General features: G+C 44.3%; 1 protein-coding gene across 8 annotated transcripts in view; it reads right to left on the bottom strand.

The window, feature by feature from the left end:
• HMBOX1 (homeobox containing 1) overlaps positions 1–15,199 on the bottom strand; it is a 117,417-nt gene that overhangs the window by 70,386 nt on the left and 31,832 nt on the right. For all 8 annotated transcript variants that reach the window (XM_064411552.1, XM_064411558.1, XM_064411548.1 and 5 more), the window contains one exon: positions 694–777. In XM_064411552.1, coding sequence (XP_064267622.1) covers positions 694–716 — 23 coding nt within the window. In that variant the 5' untranslated portion in view covers positions 717–777. Of the gene's footprint in view, positions 1–693; positions 778–15,199 lie in introns of those variants that run through there.

Here is a 15,199-nt window from a genome sequence, read left to right as displayed (position 1 = left end):
TGAATGACAGCACATTGCAGGTTAAGCCATTCCTTTCAGCCTGACAAGCTTCAAAATCTGAATTCATTTGCTTATTTATTGAAGAAACAGTATGGAAACCAATTAAATTGAAGCTATATGACAGAAGTAATTAAAGGAACAAACTGATTTCAAATTCCACAACAGGATTTGGAAAACCTCGATTGTCACTGAAGATTCTTGAGCTGTTTGGACTAACACATCCAGCACCATGGTTAGGTGAGGAGCCCCAGGTTTTCTGTCTCTGCCAGAGGCTACTAAATTTAAGGTGGTTCATCCCTTTCAGCAAATCTAGAGTGGTGTTAAACTCTTTATCCCTCTCATTTGTTCAGTTGCTGTATGGAGATCTCTCCTTTAACACTGATTTTTCTCTGATCAAGACTGATTTTCTAAGTACTGCATCATTTTCCTTCTGTTTCAGTGACAGAAATGCAGAAGCACAAACAATTCATGAGCCAGACCAAGTGAGCAATTCAACATTACTACTCCCTAATTTAAATGTACAGTTATTTTACTATTGCTGGTTCAAATCTTCCCCTAAACCAGTGAAACTCTCCAACTCAGCCAACTGCTCATTATCATTGTAACCATTTCTCTGCTCTTTCTAGACAATTTAACAGAAGAACACCCCAAAATTACTGTTAATTATTATGAGTTTCTTCAGCTTGTACTTACACTACTGGAAAAGTTCTGAGCATACTTTACATGAGGATGGGACGTTACAAAGCCTCTTGAGGGTCTTCAGTGTTATTCACCATTCTGGAAAACACAAGGAAAAGATCCAAGAACATTAGAGATGTCTGGGAGAGGCAAAGGGATCCAATCACATCATTCTGGATAATCTGTCACTAATCCAGACTCACAGACTTCAACGCACATGGTAGATTCTTATAGAGAAAGTTGATGTCTGGTGTTGTAATCAGTCCAGAGACAAAAATTTAAATTACAATTGATTTCTTTCGGCCACAAGTAAATTAATCTATGCAATCATTTAGCCTTATGACAGTTACCTAGCCTTTTAACTCACAAAAGCTATTAAAAGGATTATTTGGCCAACATCCGCAAAGAGCTCAGGAGACAGGTACTGTGTTCTGAGGAGGAATGACCTAATAGAATTTTCCTCAGCTATCACTGCTGATGTCTTTCTCCACAAACTAACACGGACTGAAAGTGCTCCAAAAGTCAAACTATTAACCAAGAGGAAAGAGAAAAGCAGGATGTTATATCCAGGCAGAGCTGGGATAGAAAATGAGTGGGTACAGCAGCACAGGGAGCTGGGAGCACAGGGATCATTTCCTCTGCTCCATCCGTAACATCAGCAATTGTGGATTGTTAATCCACAGAGAGCAGCCATGGATGGGCACATCTTGGCTCTTCTCAGTGCTTAAAAGTGGTCCAGACATTAGAGAATGACTCTTCCTCCCTCAACACCTGCTGAAGATGTTGGGGAAGAACTGCACCTCTCCCAGACACAGGGATGCAGAGGCACGGAGCTGGTTAGGCTGGAAAAGCCTTCTAAGATCACAGAACCCCAGAGTGGGGTTGGAAGAGACCTTAAAGCTCATCTCATTCTACCTTTAGGCCCTGCAAGGGGCTCTGAGGTCTCTCTGGAGCCTTTTCCAGGCTGAACATTCCCAGCTCTCCCAGTCTGGCTCCAAAGGGGCTCCAGCCCTCGGAGCAGCTCCGTGGCCTCCTCTGGTTTCACTCCAACAGCTCCCTGTGCTGAGGACCCCAGAGCTGGACACAGAATTCCACATGAGATCTCACAAAGCAGAGCACAGGAGGAAAATCACCTCCATCAAGACCATCAAGTCAAATGATTACCACAGCACTGCCACAAGTGCCACATCCCACGGCTCCTAAATCCCTCCAGGGATGGTGATATTATCTCTACATGGTTTTTTCCCCTTTTTTCCTCCACGAAGAACCTCATGAACTTTCAGGACCAAAGGCTGGGCTGAATGAGCTTTCCCAGGAGTGGAAGCACTCAGCTTTTGACCACCAGCTTTCCTGGGAGGTTTCAGCCTGTCCATAAGAGCCTTCTCCCACCCAGCTGTGGCCAGGGAAAGCTCTGGGTGTTTCCAGGGAGGGGAGGTGCTGAGAGTTGGCTGCTGCTCTTCCAGAACAACTCACTTGGCCCACACTGAGGTCCTGAGCTGCCTCTTTCTCTCCAGGAAAGAGGTGACCAAGAAGAATTGTCCCAGCAGACCCCACAGGCCACGTCCTGTGAGCTGGGAGAGAATCAGTGACACCAAACCACTGATGGATGGAAGAGCCAAACACCCAGGTCCCTCCCTGTCAGCCACCCCAAACCTCTTAGAGACTGCCCCACCAAACCCCTCCTCTGTCAAATCTCTTAACTGCATTTTAAACATATTCCCCGAGGCAGTCACAAAAAATATGAGATCATGCTGCTGACTTCTTGCCAAATTTTAATACAGAGAGCTGTTTTGTTTTCCAAAGAGGAACAAATTAGACTGAATATATACAAATTTTCTGAAGGTCAGAGGGGCTAATGATAAAGAACTGGAGTCCTCAGAGAAAGATCTGCTTCCAGAGTGAGGAGTATGGATGTAGCAAAGAAGAAAACCCAGAAAGGAAAAAAAAATTGCCTTCCATCATCATGAAATGCAGGATTAAAAGTAGAACATGAGGAGATGAGATAAGAGAAGCAAAGAAAAGACTGCTGTAACTCAGGTTTTGAGATGACAAAGGCAGGAGGATGATATTGGTGATAGCAATGAAAGAAGAAAAAGCTGGTATGGACCTCAGATGTTTTAAGAGAAGAGCCATTAGGATCTAGACCAAATTTGGGACGTGATTAGAGGAGGAAGATGAGCTTTTCCAAGAGACTGCAGATCTGTGAGTGCAGACAGAGGACGACAGGATTTCAGCAGAAATAAACAGCAGCAAATCCATGAGAAAACAGGGATAAATCTCTGGTTTTGCTATGCTGAAGTGCCAGGCAGGTTTACTACACCCAGAATACAACCACAAACCGTCCCAGACGAAGGAAGGAAGGACAGGGAAGGCTCAGGTCTGCCTTGGGAGCAGGGCTGGTGAAAGGAAACCCAGCTCCAGAGAAAGGAGAGGAAGCTGGTGCTTCCTCCAGGCGCTGCCAGCCCCAGCGGCCGCTATTGAAAAGGGGCACAAACAGTCTTTGACTCCACGTTGGTCTAAAGTTCAGTGGCACAGAAATACCTTCCCCACCCCCAGACACATGTGAGAAGTTGCTCCAATGCTTTTGTAGCTTAAGGGCACATCAGGCAGGGAACAAGCAAAGCCTTCACCTAAAATCTGAGTCAGAACAGTTCAATCCTGACCAACATAAATTCCATCAGTAACAAATCCTGACTCTGAATCATGAGTATATATCCCTCTTTCCCTCTTTCCTTCAGTCTCCTTTTAGCACCAAAGCAGTCTGAGCACAGCAGCCAAGGCAGGTGTCACCACTCTTTGTGGTGATATGGGAGTAAGAACTCACAAACCTTTGCCCTTTTCTCATTATTCATTAAATAAATTATCTGCTAAGCCAGGGAAAACACAACCAGCTCCCCTTCCTATTTCTGGTAGAGACAATAAAAAAAAAGTCACTATTAATATGGAAATCATGGCTGCAGTTGTAGAATCAGATGTAATGAACAATCTTGTCCCCAGCTTAAGTTGCTATAAAGGCAGCTTAAATTTACAATGGATGAGTCTTCATGGCAATCTGTTTTTCAGATATTAAAAATCTCATTTTCTCGGTGCCAAGGACAAGTGGAAGTGTGAAGCACTGGAGTATCAACTCTGCATTTGTCTCACTTGACATGAAATCATTCTCATTTTAGTTCTGATTTTTAATACATTCTTGGGATCCCCTTCAGTTTTCTTCATTTCTCACTGTGTGCAATTAAATGTTTTGAAGTAGAGTTCACCCTGATCCACAACACCCAGCAGAAGCAAGGAGAAAGTCACTTGGTAAAGATGAGGCTGATATCACTTATTTGGAAGAGAAACTAATTTTCTCTTTTAATTTCTGAGTGACTCACACAGTATATTTTTTTTTTTTTTAAAAAGCCATTATTTCATATTTCACTAATACCTTCCTTGGTGAGTTCTTAAAACGGGCTTTACAAGTAACAAACTAAAAGCTTTTGTCTTTGGGGAAGACAAACATCAACATTTTGACCTAAGTCAAACATGAACAGAGGGGCTGAATTTTTGGCTTAAAGCCACCCAGGGCAGTGGCTGAACACAGCAGAGGCCCCACCACGACAATTGTCACACACTCCTGAAATGCAGAGCCACCAAGGTCCAGGCTGGTGAAGAAATTCAGCCCTAAGAACAAAGTTCTAGCACTGCTGAACTTGCAGTAAAGGCAGATCCCCAACTCCATGCATGATTACGAATCAATACTCCCCTAGAAACAGCAAAAATTTTAAAAATTTAGGTCTTTTACTCAATGTACAGCTTAGGGTCTGTAGGAATTGTCAGGTCGTCTGGGTGGACCCTGTGCACACGTGTGTACACATGTCCATGAACGTGTTGGGGAGGTTCAGGCTGGACATCAGGAGGAATTTCTTCATGGAAAAGGTTGTTAAACATTGGAATGGGCCCAGGGAGGTGGTGGAGTCCCCATCCCTGGAGGTGCCCAAGGCACAGCTGGATGTGTCACTTGATGCTGGGTGACAACCCTCTCTCAAAGGTGGGACTCAATCAAATTGGATGATTTTGGAGGTCTTTTCCAACCTAAATGATTTTGAATTCAACAGGCTTCTCTACACTGAGGCCAGTGTGAAGCAAAGCTGTCACCTGGTTTAACTTCTGTCCCAGGACATCCTGCCTCAAAACCAGCAAGAGACCAAGGATCCATCCACTCCAGTTCGTTCTGGTGATTAATCACCCTCTCCACTACAAATTTGTACTTAATTTCTACTTGGAATGTGTCTGGCTTCACATTCCAGACAGCAGCCCTCCTTTGCCAGCTCCAAGTCCTTTATTCCTGGGAGATGTTCAGACAGGCTCTTATTTACCCAGTGCTTTTAAAAGTCCAGGTACTGCGTTTGTATCAAAACTTAAATTCTTCTGGGTACACGCACAAAAGTAGGACTAGTGTCCAAAATACTGGAGCTAATCTAGGACTCTCTAGCCCATTTTCCCAAAATAGGTATATTAGGGAAAAAAAAATGTAAAAAAAGCTCTGCCATATGACTCGAGGATGTGTTTTATTTGTGCCCTGGGAAGCAAGGCTAGGAACCTTCTCCAGGCACTGCCACCTCCTGAGGACACCCCACGGCTTGGTGACGTGCAGCATCCAGATTCACATGGAAATCCTTTTGTCCAGGCTCCCTGCTCAAGCAGGGCCACCAAAGCCATGTTCAGGACCATGTCCTGAGTATCTTCAAAATTTAAGACTTCATTTTCTCTGAGCAACTTGCGCCAGTGAGTGGAAACACTTTTTATGAACATAAAAATCCTTAAAAAAATGCTCAGAAGTCACCTCCAGCCACTGCTATTTTCATTCTTACTGTGAGTGTGTTGTTTACCAAACCTTTCACAGTACAACCCTGGAGCAGGCCATATTTTGGGATTATGGCGAGGGAATGCAGCAGCTCCTTGTCAAGTTAACAAGTTTACAATTTTTTTATGGAATCTTGTTTTTTCTCTGAACTCTGAGGGGAAAACATCGACAGAAGCCGCTCCCCTTTAGGAAACAAACACCTCAATCTTATGATACAGCAATAGCTTATCATTTATTACAGGTAAATGTAGAAAAGCAAATAAATGATTCCTCCTACAATATGCCCCGCAGCACATTTACACAGGACAATTAGCCAAAGATCACAGTCAAAGGATCACAGTCAAAACTGTTTCTCCCTTCTTCTCCCTCCCAAATCCCATGCAAAAGAAACCTCCTTGCACAAATTTATTGGAATTTCCTAGAGCACGAGGCAGAGGCCAGGCTGCATTTTGAGGCAGACTGGCAACAGATCCCTCTACAGAAAAGCTGAGGTCACAAAATCATGAAGTTCCCCAAACTCCAAGGCTTCCAGAAAAGCAGAAATGGCCATCTGTGAAAGGACCCTGAGCTGCTCCAGAAGTCCCAGAGATCCATCAAAGGCAATGCAAGCCCAGTAAAAGGATGTTATTTAGTGTTGCTTTGTCCTTAATGGCAGCTGGAAATTAAATTCTGTCACCAAGCCACCCCTGCAGACCCATTTGAGCAGAGAACCTGGACTGTACTTGGGTTATTGCTTACAAATGAGCTTCCAGCCTTAACATCCCAACCACCTACACTCCTGTATCTCCTGGATTGCTGCATGTTGACCCTTCTAATCATGGCTAAAATCTTGCCTGGAATAAAAGAACAGACCTGAATTGGTTTTTCCAGCTGAAATGACATGTGAATGTCACCAGCAGAAAAGTGGCAGCAAGGCACAAACCCCCGACCAGTAGGGACAGCCAACGACTGCTACAACTCCATTTCCTTAGGGATCAAACAGGTTCTCAGCCACCTCAGATCACTGTGAGCACTGAAATGGGGGAGGAAGAGCGAGTTAGGAGCCACCTGACTCCTACAGAGCTACAAGAGGTAAGACAGGCCCTGGAGTGAACTGAGATTTAAAGCCCCTGTACGACACCAGCAGGGTTTGCACCTTGAACTCCAGGTACACTCTAAGGAACACAACTTCATCCCAACAAAACTGATGGATGGGAGACTGCCAAATCCTTGAGTCCAAACGTACAGTAAATGAGAGGCTCCTTCAAAAACCATCCCATTAACACTAATTATCTTGATAGTTTTCTGTGAGGGATCCAGGGACACAGGAGCCCTGGACATGCCTAGCAAAATGAGGCAGTCTACTGCCCAGCCATGAATCCACCTCCACTGCAGACCGCGTGTCCCAAAGGGGATTCAGGAGTCCATTGGGAAGAGATTCTGTGGGAAACTCACAGATTCTGGGTAGGGTCAACAAGGGACACTGCAGAAGATAAAACAGCTCCAAGAAACCCAACTGGACAGGAAGGGACCTTCCTTCACCCATGACTCTCCAGGGAACACCTCTGTAGATGCCCCAAACCCTCTTAAGTGAATTCCAGAAACTGCACTTGGCATTGGGTCCTTGACAGAGGGAGATTAATTGCAAGACAAGGGCTTTGAAATGTGTTGATTGAATCCAACTTGATTTCCTTTTTATTTGACTTGATTTTAACTTTTCCTGTGCCAAATCAGGGAACACTTCCAAAAGCTGCATTTTTTCACAGAGTGGTCCACCATGCCTGGAATTTGCATTTGCATGGATGTAAAACTCTTGGCAGGGACAGAGAACTGCAACTACACTTTCCAATGAAGATGCTCAAAACAAGAAGCACATTCAGGTGAATTGAGTTCAAGAACCTAAACGCAGTTGCTGACCCAAAAAAAGAAACCAGAATTGTATCTGCCATCATCAGGAACAAGCAAGAGAAACAAGTCATGCCTCACAATCCTTTATTTTTTGCACTGCTGTATGGCACAAAAAAAAGTATTAGGAGGAAAGTGGTATTGCTTGACAATAGCAAATTCACTGCATAAAATTTAAGTATTATCTGTTTAAAACAGGCTTTGGATTTAAGATCATCATTACTTTTTCCCAAAAAGGAATGTGATAAAATGCTGTACAAACAATAAACTTGGTAGGAACTTTACAAAATATAAAATGGTGTTCTGAAGCTCTCGGTTACTTGTAATAAAATAAGAATGCAGCTCTTTTTCACCTCCAAAAAAACTCTACATAAAAATTGTGCCATAAAAGGAGGCTGAGAGCAGGGCAGTGTCACCAGGGTCTGGCCTCTGCTCACAACTGCAGGAGGTCACAGCGCACCCATCTGTTGTTCACTTCAGAACATGAGGAGTTTTCTGAGAATCCTGACTCTGCCAGGGATGCTGGAGCAGGGCTGGGCTGTGGCAGACACGTCCCCAGTGCAGCAGCACAGATCAAACACATCCCCTCACCCCGCTCCACCCCGTGCCCTTGTCAACCTGTTGTGCTGAAAATATCGATCTGTGGCTCCACCGTCCTTTTCTGCTTCCCCTCTTCTTCCTCCCGGCTGACCTGGACTTTGATCAGCTTCCCCTCTACAGGAATTATCCATGGCAAGCAAAGAGGCCGATCAAAGTTTCCTTTGTCACAGCTTTGCCAGAAAGCCTGAGGGGCTCTGCCACCCCTGCAGAGGAACAGGGAGCAGCAGACACACGGGAGAGGATGAGCTTTTAGTCCAAGGTGAAGCTGTGCTCTGGTGACTTTATACCAGAGACTTCTTCTTGTTTCTCCCCAGTGACTCAGGCAGAACAGAAGTGACTTGTCCCTGCACATCCCAGGGGGCTGGAACTCACTGATGTGTGACTGGGCTGAGACTCAGACACTCATTCCATGTGTGACACCCACCCTGCTGAAGTGCAGGTGGGTGCTGCTGGTACCCTGATCTCAGCAGAGTCCTCTCAAAGCTATGTGAAACAAAATATTAATTCCAAAGTCAAGAGCCAGAGAATCATGGAATCACAGGATGGCTTGCTCTGGAAGGGACCTTAAAGCTTACCCTGTGTCATGGGCAGGGACACCTTCCATTATGCCAGGTTGCTCCAAGCCCATCCAGCCTGGCCTTGGACACTGCCAGGGATCCAGGGGCAGCCACAGCTTCTCTGGGAATTCCATCCCAGGGCCTCCCCACCCTCACAGCCAAGAATTCCTTCTCAATATTCCATCTAGCCCTGCCCTATAGCAGTGGGAAGCCATTCCTTGTGTCCTGTCCCTCAGGTTCTTGACCAAAGTCCCTCTCTCCAGTTTTCTTGTTGGCCCCTTCATACACCCTGTCAAACACTTTTCTCCCAAAAATAAATAAAATATTCCCAAGCACCTACTAGAAATTGTGGCAACATTCAAGCAAACATCAACTGGATGCTCCAGCCACACATTCCAAGAGCAAGCACAGTCACTTCCCCTACCTTAGCCCAGACCACACACCCAAATGGAGATCACTCACCAGCTAAATATTATTCTTTCAAAGGCCTTCTCCTGCTTAACATATTAACAGGATTTATAGGAGTGACTGTCTGGAACACTGCTTAACAATGCTAATAGCAGAGTTCCAAGAAATCAGTAGTTTGGCAATTGCAAATCCAGCAATACACGCTGAAGTATGTGCTCACGCTTGCTAAACCTGTAATCCGAGTTCTCTCTTTTTTTTTCCCTCCCCATAATAAGTGGTTTAAATTTAGTAGGAATGATTCACTTGCTGCAGGTTCACTTGCTTTATTTCTTTTCTTTTCCTTTTTTTTTTTCCCACTTGGAATCCATCTTGGATGACATCTAACAGGAAGGTTGGAGGAGGGAGGCAGAACCTGGCTTTTTAAAGAAAAGCCAATCTATAACACTGAGCATCTTCTGTAATTCTAAGTTAAGTATCTCCATAACTCCAATCTTCCCCTTCAAGAAGCAGGGCAGACACAGACCCAAGCAGGGATCTAGTGGTGCTTGTGCTCTAAAAGCTGAGTCCAGGCTAAAGAACAGACCATTCCCTGTAGACTCAATACTCCATCCCCACATGTTCTGCTCCAGCATTGGGATCCCAGAATCCCAAATTAATGAGGTTGAAAAAGACCTCCAAGATCATTGAGTCCGAGCTGTGACTGATCCCCACCTTGTCAGCAGTCCAGAGCACTGACTGCCACATCCAGTCCTTCCTTGGACACCCCCAGGGATGGGGATTCCAAATCTCCCTGGTAGCCCCTTCCAATGCCTGACCACCCTTTTGTTTAGGAAATCGTTCCTAAGATCCAATCTAAACCTCCCCTGGCACAGCTTGAGTTAACTTCCTCTTGTCCTGCCTGTTTTTACCTGGGAGAAGAGGCCAATCCCCACCTGGCTGCTCCCTCCTGTCAGGGAGTTGTAGATCCAGCTGGAACCCTCCTGTGCCACTCTCAATCTAACCAGGCTGAGCAGCCCCTTTGCTTTGCATCAGCCAGGCTTGGGGACAAGGAATCACGAACTCCCAGGCTGGTTTGGGTTGGGAGGGACCTTCAAACTCATCCCATTCCATCCCCCTGTCACAAGCAGGGACAATTTCCACTGTCCCAGGTTGTTCCAATCCCCATCCAGCCTGGCCTTGGACACTTCCAGGGATCCAGGTGCAACCACAGCTTCTCTGGGCACCCTGTGCCAGGGCCTCCCCACCCTCACAGGGATGAATTTCTCCCCAACACAGAATCCAAACCTACTCTCAGTTTAAAGCCATTCCCCTGGTCCTGTGCAGAACTCTGGCTTTTGATGCATGGAAGGGGCCAGGGAAGGAGAGAGGCAGCAGAGCAGGTGACAGCTTTGGGACAGCACCAGAGGACAATTACGGCAAAACTTTGCTAAATATATCAGCAGGGTAAAGTAGGTGGGTCAGAACATCCCTCCAAGAGAAATCCAGATTTGGAAGCATAGCCCAAGTGACAAGGTATACGTTCAAAGTAGGTATAAGCACAAACATAAGGGCTTTAAGCAAGAACACTCAGAGGATTTGGAGTTTCCCTTCCCCCCTCACACATATATATTCAGCCAAAAGCACAACACAAGTCTGCAGTGGAAAATACTCTTTAGGAAACAGGCAAGGAAAATAAATGGATGCACAGAGAGGTGAACTGACCTCCAGTCTCAACTGAAATTATTTAGGAAGCTAGAGACCAAATTTAGACTGAGCTATCGGCCTAAACCCCCTCACCTGAGAGTGGGCTGAGACTCAGCAACTCATCCCACGTGTGACACCAATCCTGTGAATCTCCTGAGCACTCAGGACTGTCAGAGCTCTATAAACCAAAATACTGATTCCAATGTGATTACAGAATTACAGAATAGTTTGGGACAGAAAAGTGATTTAAAGCTCACCTCATTCCAAACATGACACCTTCCACTATCCCAGGCTGCTCCAAGTCCTGTCCACACTTCCAGGGATCCAGCCACAGCTTCTCTGGGAATTCCATCCCAGACCCTCCCCACCCTCACAACCAAGAATTTCTCTCTAATAACCAATCTAAACCTACTCATTCTCAGAAAGAACCATTCAGTAAGATGAGGACAAGAAGCTGAAGTTGTGTGATGGAGGCTTCTGAAAAACTGATGAATTTCATTGGGCTGTGACAGAGTTCTGCTGAATCTTCGAACAGGAAATCCAGCTTCAGCTGTGGGTATGTATTGGAAGTGTTGATAAAAGCCAAAATTGCAGAACATTTGGAAATGCATAATTTAGTAGAGGACATTCAGTACAGATTCATAAAAGGAAGGTCATGCCTGACAAATCTGCTGAAATCCTTTTTATTATACGACCAAATCGTTAGGTTAGACAAGAGTGAAACAGTGGACATAAGTTATCAGGATCTCAGGAAAGCATTTGATTTTGTACCACTCAGGCTGATTTACAAAGTCATAAAGTATTGTGCAGGGAGAAGGAATTGAAATGGATTAAAGAACATTTTAGGGGTAGGCACAAAGGCAGCAGAGTGAGCGGAAGGAATCTGAAACAGAAAGGTGTAAAGGTCAGGCTGCTGCTAAAGGTATGAGAACAGGCTCTGAGAATTGTAAAACTTCAGCTCAGCTACCACTCGAGAGGTAAGAACAGCTGAATTTGGTGGCAGAACTGCAGAAGGGTATTACTAGTGGTAGTAAATTTGGAGGAAATCAGGTGCAGAAAGGTGGCACTTGCACCAACCTGTGGGATTCACCTGTACTAGAGCTGAGGTGCGAAGGGAACTTCTGGCTGGGAATCCACGCTCATTTTAAAGAGGATTCAGTAATTTTATGGTCATTAATAAAATCTGCAGCTATGCATGCTGTGGTAATGATCTGGGTAATTAAATCTGAAGCTTCTGGGAATTAAGCTGATGGCCTGAAAGGGTCAAAAAGAAAACTCCTCTGGTGCTTAATCAGAGGAAGAGCTTTGCAAGCTGGATGGGTGCATCAATTGTCCCACACTGACCACGATGTGACACACCAAGCTACATCCAGTGGACCTCTGGGATGATCCAGCTCAATTCTCCACAGAAATCACCACGATTTCATTCATGTAGGACACACCAAAAGAAGCCAGCGTGGCTTTGTCAGGCCCTCTGGGACAATTTTCCACAGACAAAAAGAACTCCCACTCATCCCGAGGTTTTCCACGGGCTGCTGGTAATATCTTCTCCTGAAAACAGCCAATTATTCTCATGGCTGGCAGACTGGACACGAGCTCCGTGGCTTGATGATGATGGAAGGAGTTTTTATCCTTTGTCTTTTCTTCCCTAAGCGAGCAGCAAATCTTTACAACAATGTCCTCGTGAGCTGGGGTAAAATTCCCCACAGAAAACTGAGCCTCAGCTGCTGCTACTTGGCTCAAGGTCAGCTGAGATAAAGATGAGAACAGAACGTGGATCTTCTGATTCCCACTCCTGTGCCCTGAATTCCAGGCCACAGTGCTGCTGCCACCACCTGTGGGGACAGCCTTTCAATCTTGAAGGCTGTCAAAAGCCAGCAGCTTTTCTAAGCACTAAAAACCACTTTAAATAAACTTGTTTGAGAAAAAAAAAAATAAAAAAGTTAGGGGAGAACAGGTGGACTCCTGTGACACCAGAATTCTTCAATGCACAAAGAATCTTTCATCTCACTGTTCTACACAGCACCTTTAAATATTCTTCTACATAAAGGCATGATATGCAAGAGCAAAAGAATAACTGAGAAACAGTAATCCGTAACAGATCAACTGTGCTTTATCTACACAGATTCTGCTTTCATAAAAGCACAGAGGAAAGAGGGGGGGAAAAAAAGTACATTCTTATTGTTTTCTGAAGCTTAAAATAACCACAAAGTGAGAAAAATCAAAGCTGTTCCATAGAACAACCAGAGGAAAAAAAAGTCTCACTGAGCATTTGAGAAAGACAGTAAATGGCAGAAGATGGAATTACAGATTTAGTGAGTGCCATGGTCACCAAGCTCAGATCCTAAATTTGGTTTCTGCTTAAACCAGGGTGGTTAAATGGAAGGATCTGTTAGAATGTATGTGCCCCATATATAATTATAGCTGTCACTGGCAGCAAAGGCTACAGTTCTGGCTGCCATTACATTCTCCATTTTCACTTGCTAACTTCTCTGAAAACTTTCTTTTTTTTCCATATATAATGCAAGTGGATGCAAGCAATGTCTGCAGGAATCCTGCTAACTGTGAGCCAGTCAGAAGGTAAAGGGATGGGAGGAATTAGGAACAAATCATCTGTACTCAACACAGGCAGACTTGCCATCAATTTATTCTCAAAGCTGATTGATTATGGAGTTTTTGCACTTCCAGAAACAAGAAGAAAATGCATTATCTGTTACAGCTGGTTTATGAACCAAATACCTGAGCTTAGATTAAGCACAAGGTCCAGGTCAGTGCTGGGGGAAGCAGCAGCAAAGTGACCAAAATAACACCTAAAACCCATCAATTTATCCCCCACATTCAGAAATTTTGTATATCCCAAAGGATTGAGCTGTAACACCAGAGGGCTGTTGACATCAGGGTTTGTCCAAACCCTCCCTAACAAAACCTGTGTTACCTGCTGGAATGACAATCCACAGAAAAAACCCTGTAACCCCCAACAACTTCTCCCTAATCCAGAAACTTCCAGACATGATACAGTTTAATCCCTAAACCCCCTCTGCAGCAGCATTTTCTGGGAGCTGTTTTCCTGAGAGGAGCTCTCCAGCTTTTCCTACAGCCAAGGAACTGTAAGGTTCCACTTGCTCCTGTCCAAAGGAGCCAGGGACCAGCTCAGAAATTCAAAGGGATCCTCTCAGAGCAAGGCTGACTGCTCAAAGCTGCATCCCAGTGTTGTAAGGAAACCAGAAACCATTCCAGGAATTATTCCAGCCCTGTCCTCCATCAGTTCCAAACATGTTTTTCTACCTCCACGCCTCACCCTGTGTTTCAAAGGTCTGGGAAGATTCTTTGTATTTGGCCATTCAGACTCCTGGAGAGAGATTTGTGTTTATGCAATTTTATTTTTATGTAATTTTAATGTAATTTTATGTAATTATGTATTTTTATGTATGCCTTTTATTTTCAAACCAAATAAATGGAAGAGTCCATTAATTTTATCCCATTCAGTTGCACTCTAAGACAAGAGAAGCAGCAGTTGGAGACAAACCCATGTTTACATACATGTCATTCAAATATTAATTAAAGTTACAATAACTATCAATTAAAAATAGGTGCAAGATCTTTCTGTGGTGTGAATGCTTCCATCCCTTGATTTCCACCTGCTGGGGTACCAAGATGAGCCAGCAGCATCCCCCCAAAATATATTTCAAGAGTAGTGGTTGTACCATCAAGGAACTGCATTTTCCCCCTGCAAAACTGGCTGTACCAAGTAAAATCCAAAAATATCTGTGCAGTATCTCCTGTGTATCAGTGACAAAGCAATGAGCTGCTGTTAACAAGCTTCCAGTTTTAAGGGCAGTATTTTTAATTTAAACATGATTTCCACTTTGATTCTGAACTTTTAGTTTCCAGGCCTGCTCCAAGTGCGTGGATATTGATCAAAAGGACAGCCAAGATGTTCAAAGGTCTTCAGCCCAAAATCCAGGTGGGAATGAGTTTAAAGCCTTTCCTCTGCAAACTTTTAGATCCATCCCCATCATCACCTTATGGTTTTCCTCTGAGCTGGACAGGTACTGACTTGGAAAGTTACTCTTCCTGTCTGAGAACTAAAAATTTTAGTTACTCAAGAGAGGTATCCAAGTTTGGAAATTGGATGTCCACCAGAGGACTGGAGGATATATAAATCACCACATCAGGCCTAAAATGTAAGAGCTACTGTTTAATGCAATATGCCAAAAATAAAATGTGAGTTCCTCTAGACAGTCTGCAACAGGCAATTATCTAAAAAACAATTTTTCACAAAGTTCTGCACATTCCTGCTGACCAACAATTCTGCTGCCAAGCACAGGAGACGCGAGGATGAATTTTTATCTTTTTAGTTAGTTCTAAGAATATTATCCAGAACACTGACTTATATAAAGGGGTACTTGCAACTTCATTTATTACTTAATTCTTTATGATTCCTTACACCCAGTAAAGATCATACACTGGCACACTGATCCCTTATATAAATCTCTGTCATCATCCACCCAAGGAGACAATTTGTTAAGTCAGTTTAACCCCTGCT

This window comes from Passer domesticus, chromosome 3 (assembly GCF_036417665.1).
Source record: "Passer domesticus isolate bPasDom1 chromosome 3, bPasDom1.hap1, whole genome shotgun sequence".
Lineage (NCBI taxonomy): Eukaryota > Metazoa > Chordata > Aves > Passeriformes > Passeridae > Passer > Passer domesticus.
This window is presented reverse-complemented; position numbering and strand designations above follow the sequence as displayed.